The sequence below is a fragment of the Cololabis saira genome, chromosome 2 (assembly GCF_033807715.1).
Source record: "Cololabis saira isolate AMF1-May2022 chromosome 2, fColSai1.1, whole genome shotgun sequence".
In the NCBI taxonomy this organism is placed as follows: Eukaryota; Metazoa; Chordata; class Actinopteri; order Beloniformes; family Belonidae; genus Cololabis; species Cololabis saira.
The window spans coordinates 6,131,266-6,137,287 of record NC_084588.1 but is presented as its reverse complement, the minus strand read 5'-3'; the positions used below and the strand labels follow the sequence as shown (position 1 = coordinate 6,137,287).

Below are 6,022 nucleotides of genomic sequence, written 5' to 3'. Positions count from 1 at the left end.
TCAATCAAAGATTGAAAAAAGTGATTAAATGATAAAGACACAAATGTCCTACCCATAAAATGGCCCAAACTCAAAACAACACTACTTCAATCAAAAACAAGATTGCTTCAATCAAAAAATATATTTTCAATTAAAAGAAATTTCATTTCATTTCATTTTTTTGAGTCTCAAATATTTTTCTGCATTCAAACACTTTTTCTTTGATTTAAATCATTTTTTTGATTGAAGTGAAATTTCTTTTAATTGAAAATATATTTTTTGATTGAAGCAATCTTTTTTTTGATTGAATAATTAAGAAACAAATCTAGCTCCATACAGGAAGAGAGACAGACCAGAGACAGACCAGAGACGACTTTCCCTTTTTATTCCAGCAGAATCCATCAACATGATCAGAGTACAAAACTGCATCTATGTCAGAAAAATATTCTTATCCACTACATGAGCTGGACCTGAGGAAGTCTCTTCAGGAACAGCACTGTTGGGCAGAAATCCACCGTAAAAAAGACATTAAAAACTGTATTTTTAAAAAGGGGTTAAAGAGAGCGTCTACAAGTGCGTTGTTCTGAGCTATGTACAACATTAGTATGAAAAATATATCAGAATTAAAAAATAAGAACAATGCAATCTCTCAACATGGAACAGAAATATACGGAAAAGTATTAGGGCCATGCAGGAGAAAAAAGATTTGAGAAGGGAAGATTGTTTTTTATTGTGCACTTGGAGAAAAAAGTTGAAATGTCGAGATGAATGTTGAAATACAATTTCAAGAATAAAGTCAAAATTTTGCTTTTTTTCCTCAACATTTCAACTTTATTCACGAAATTTTGACTTTTTTTCTCATCATTTCAACTTTATTCACAAAATTTTAACTTTTTTCTCAACATTACGATCTTCTCGAAATTGTACTTCAAATCTTCCTCCTCTAAAATATCATTTTTATTTTTCTCCTGCCTGGCCCTGATACTGAGAAATATTATTTGATTCACTTCAGAGATGTAAATAGTCTGGTGAGATCGTGGATGTTCCTCGTGATGAGCAGGTACTGCAGCAGCTGGAAGCTGCTACTATGGTAAGCCGTTTTAACATTTAATGGCTACGTTTGACTATCAGGAATTAACATTGCAGATATCTACAACTGCCAATTGTCATTCAAGATATCTATAACGTCATTTTTGACTAGTCAAAACTCTAATTCAAGATATCTTTACATTTTGACTAGGCAGAATGGAAGTTAGAGATATCTCCAATTTGAGATATCTCTAATTAAAATTCTTTTCAATACATCTATAACTTGATTATAGATATCTACAATTAAATTATGACTATCCGTAATTCCAGTTTGAGATTATCTACAACTTCGTTCTGACTACTCAAAACTTAATTTAAGATATCTAAAAAGGACGATGTAGATATCTTGAATTGAGGGGAATTAAAGATATCTTGAACTGGAATTAGGACTAGTCAGAATTAAATTGTAGATATCTGAAACTGGAATTACAGCTAGTTGTAATTCAGTTGCAGATATCCATATTCACATTGCAGATATCTGCAACTGAATTGTAGATATCTGTAATTAGAAACCCCACACACATGAATGGCAAAAGTGACGTAATTTGTCCTCTGCAGAATTACGTTATTGATATCTGAAAAGAAGAAGAATGTAATTGTAGATATCTGAAATGCTCTTTTTGACTAGGAAGAATTGAATTGTAGATATGTGCAACACATATATCCAGTCTAGCTGTTAAATATTAAACGGGCTTGCCATAGTGTACGGCACCAACCCCCCCCCCCCCACACTGACGCCAGGACAAGCAAGAAACATTTCTAAACCTCACAAGCAACTTATCTTCAATTTGATTTGAATCATTTAGCACCTTTATGAGTTTCTCTATATAGCATTCATTATATTATTAGCTTTTTATTCTCACTGATAATGTCTGATCATTTGATACTCAACATAAACACGGCGCCAGTACACCACAGTAAAGTAAGCATTGCTTTGCCAAGACACTAGACAGAATTGCACATAGTAAGTAAATCACGAGCGAACAGTTCCCTGCTTAAGCTTCCAGCCATAAACGGACCTCCCCGGACCCCAACCCTCTGCTCGTGTGGCTCCGCTGGGCCGCCACATCTGTGCAACACATTTGCAGTCTACGACAGTAACACTTTACTGCTGGAAAGAGTCAAAAATCAACAGCTGAGTATCTGATTTCATGTAAGCTGTCACGGTTTGTCACTTCCTGTTTTATTTTGAAGCCCGTGTCTTTGTGTTTCAGTTCTGGTTTGACCTTCCTGTTTCCCATCAGCCCTGATCGTCTGCACCATGGATGTATTATAGAAACTGGATTGGAGACTAAAAATGGCCGCCCATTCATTTCAATGCATTCTGCTCAGCCAGCGCATAAGCCGAAAAAATCTCTGACTTCCGGGTTTACTTCCGCATACAGCGGCCCATAGAGCATGCGCAGTTGAGTCACCTCCCATGATGCTCTGGGGCCTCCCATCATGCCCCGGGGCAATGACGCGAGTATTAATATAATATGTATTAATATAATATCTTAATTAATGTATATTATTACATGTATAGCATTACATATATTATTAATGTATTAATATAATATAATTATATAATATATATTAATATAAAACATCCGTGGAATGCACGGACACGGCTGTGTGTCAGCCGTGACGTCACGCCCAGAAAGAGACTTTTCTTTTACTTTTCTGGCCGTTATAAAACATTTTTGACGGATATAAAGTCCATGACTTAAAAATATAGAATACAAAGATTAGTAATTGCCGGGGATTACAGCTGGAGGTGTCCTGTGAACAGTTTTAGAGGCTTCTCTTTTACTATTGCGGTCTATGGGAAAAAAGCTTTCTGGGCCGCATGGGATTTTTGGTTGCAGTACCGCGGTTGGCCACTGGAAAAAATCGGCGCGCCTTCTGAGTGCCAGACCCGGGGGCTGCACCTGTGTCTCGTTAAACTTGTGTATATCTGGTCTTGTCTTTCCCTTGCTCCCTGATGGTCCGTACGTCAAACAAGAACTCAAAACACAAACACATGGGCTTCAAAATAAAACAGGAAGTACCAAACCGTGACATAAGCATCCCGTTTCTATGAGGCCGGCCGCAGCTCTACCCCCTCTAGGAGACTTTTGGGAGGCGTTGGGCCCCCAGAACAAAGGCAGCGGCGGTGTTTGGAGTGATGAGCTCCCAGAACGGGACTGAGAGAAACATGCTGCTCATGAATGAGCTCTGTGGGAGCTTTCTCCCCCGGAAGTTCCGACTTATTTAAGTTTCATTTCAATCAGATGTGGAGATGTATGGAAGAGTATTAGTGCCAGGCAGGAGAAAAATAAAAATAATATTTTAGAGGAGGAAGATTTTTTTTTTTCATTATGCACTTCGAGAAAAAAGTCGAAATGTCGAGAAAAAAAGCGACATTTCGAGAATAAAGTCAACCTTCTGAGACTTTACAAAATGCCTCATAGGCCTATAGACACTCCAAGGATGTAAGTTAGTTAGTTAGTTCCGGCTGCTGCTGCAGAGCTGTCAGTCGCTCTAACTGGATTTGATGGACCAGAGGAGACATTTCCACTTTATTCACGAAATTGTATTTCAACTTTATTCTCGAGATTTCAACTTCATTCACAAAATTGTATTTCAACATTAATCTCGATATTTCTACTTTTTTTCTCGACATTTCGACTTTTTTCCCGAAATTGTATTTCAACTTTATTCTGAAAATTTCAACTTTATTCTGAAAATTTCAACTTTATTCTTGAAATTGTATTTCAACATAATCTCGACATTTCGACTTTTTTCTCAAAATTGTATTTCAACATTAATCTCGATATTTCTACTTTTTTTCTCCACATTTCGACTTTTTTCCCGAAATTGTATTTCAACTTTATTCTGAAAATTTCGACTTTATTCACAAAATTTCAACTTTATTCTTGAAATTGTATTTCAAGATAATCTCGACGTTTTCAACTTTTTTCTCTAAATTGTATTTCAACATTAATCTCGATATTTTGACTTTTCTCTCGACATTTCAACCTTTTTCTCAAAGTGCACAATAAAATAAATCTTCCCCTCTCAAATAATTTCTCTCCTGCCTGGCCCTGATACTCTTCCGTAGGAGATGATCTAAACAGGATTGTTTAAAGTGTCTAATCTCTGCCTGGACGATCCCGGTCCTGGCCAGTCTGTCCACTCCCGAGTCCGTCTGCTTCCCCGGGGCTTCACCAGCTCATCCTGTTGCCGGAGTTATTGGAGAGCTTGAGTTTTTTGACCTCCCGGAGGAAGTGGTCAGCCTTCCTCAGCTTCTCCATGGCCTTGGCCAGCAGGTCCTCCGGTACCCCCTCCTGAGAACTCTCCCCCCTGGCTTGTCTGAGGAGTTCATCCGTGTTTTCCATCTCCAGAGCCACTTGGCTCTCAAGTTTCTCTACGTTGTCCTGAGGAAGCGGAGCACACGTATCCGCCGCTCCTCTGGGCCGGATCGGCGTGACCCTCCCCGAGGAGTCGGACAGCAGATCTCCGCTGGACGCCGACTTGGCCTTGGTTGAGGGGGTGAGGGATTTCTGACTGGGTTCTGAGCGCCGAGAGGAGAAGAGCTTTGGCCCGACCGGAGGTCTGGCGGTCGGCCTAAGGCTAACGGAGATGTGATCCTTCCTGGCGTCCAGCTCGTCCAGCGCCCCTGCCGAAGCGGCCGAAGTGGGCGAAGCGGCCGAAGCTGCCGGTGCGTCTTCACCCACAGAGCCTTCGCTCTCATCGTCGGAGTGCTGGCCGCTGTCTACGGACTTCTCCTCGGCCTTCTTCGCCTTCTGCCCGGACGAGTGACGGAGAAGTGGACTCAGGCTGAGGCCGTCGGCCAGGGGGTCGTTGAGGGAGACCACCAATGAGGGGAGCTCGCCTGGGCGGGCCGGCTCCAGCGCTGGAGGAAACCTGCCTGAGGCATCGGAGGCAGGACGCCCTCCCTCGTTAGGCCAGGGCTTTTCTTCAGGCGGAGGAGTTAGAGAGAGTCTCCGTGGCTGCGTTGGTGTGCCGTCGTCAAGTGCTTCTTCGTCGTCAGAAACACTTCCTGTGACACTGAGGCTCGGAGGCTCGTCGTCGCCTTCTTCAGAGGTCGACTCGTCCGTCTCCTCTGGTTCCACACCTGCATCGGTTGTGTCCTCTTCCTCCTCCTCTTCCCCGCTGTCTTCAGCTAGGCCTTGACCGGGTTCCACGGGAAGAGGAGAGGGCTTTTTGTCCTTGGATGGAGGTGCGGGAGGGTGGGGGCTCGGCGGGGAGCCGCTGGAGTTGGGTTTGTTGGGGGGGGTCGGCGGCAGGCCCGTCTTCTTCTTATCAAGGTTTTGATCCTCCGTGTCGTCGTCCGTAGGCCTGGCACAGGCTTTGGCTTCCTTCGATGGAGGCATCGGCGGCTTCAGGACCTGGAAAAACATCCAGTCATATTTCACGGTCAGTGTCATTCAACAGGAAGACTGAAAACATTTCTGCGCGCTATAGAGTGTATGCATTGACGTCACTTCCCCACTGGAGCACGCCCCCTTACTCACACTGAGTGGCAAAACATCAGCAAAAATGGCTGCAACTAGTGGAGAAGACGGGATAACAGCTGATTATGGGCTTAAATTAAAAGGCAATTGGACTTGAAATGACTTAAAATTTTATTACTTGCGTATAAAGCCCAAAGCGGCTTAGCTCCGCATTATTTGCAAGACCTGATAGTACCTTATGTTCCTGGCTGAGCTCTCCGTTCTCTGAGTGCAGGTTTACTCGTGGTTCCTAGAGTATCTAAATGTAGATTTGGAGGGCAGGTCTTCTGCTATCAGGCACCATTACTTTGGAACCAACTTCCAATCTGGGTTAAGGAGGCTGACACCACCTCCACCTTTAAAACTAAACTTAAAACCTTTCTGTTTAGTAAAGCCTATAGTTAGTGTTAGTAAACCTCTAGCTGGTGTTGGTAAATCTCTAGGTAGTGTAAACTCTAGTGTGTTAGAGTCAGTAG

General features: G+C 42.4%; 1 protein-coding gene across 1 annotated transcript in view; it reads right to left on the bottom strand.

Moving 5' to 3' along the window:
* Positions 1-343: 343 nt before the first annotated feature.
* Positions 344-6,022, bottom strand: part of plekho2 (pleckstrin homology domain containing, family O member 2) — a 45,395-nt gene continuing 39,716 nt past the window's right edge. The window contains exon 7 of the mRNA XM_061736954.1: positions 344-5,441. Within this exon, the coding sequence (XP_061592938.1) occupies positions 4,254-5,441 (1,188 nt within the window). The 3' untranslated portion in view covers positions 344-4,253. The remainder of the gene's footprint in view (positions 5,442-6,022) is intronic.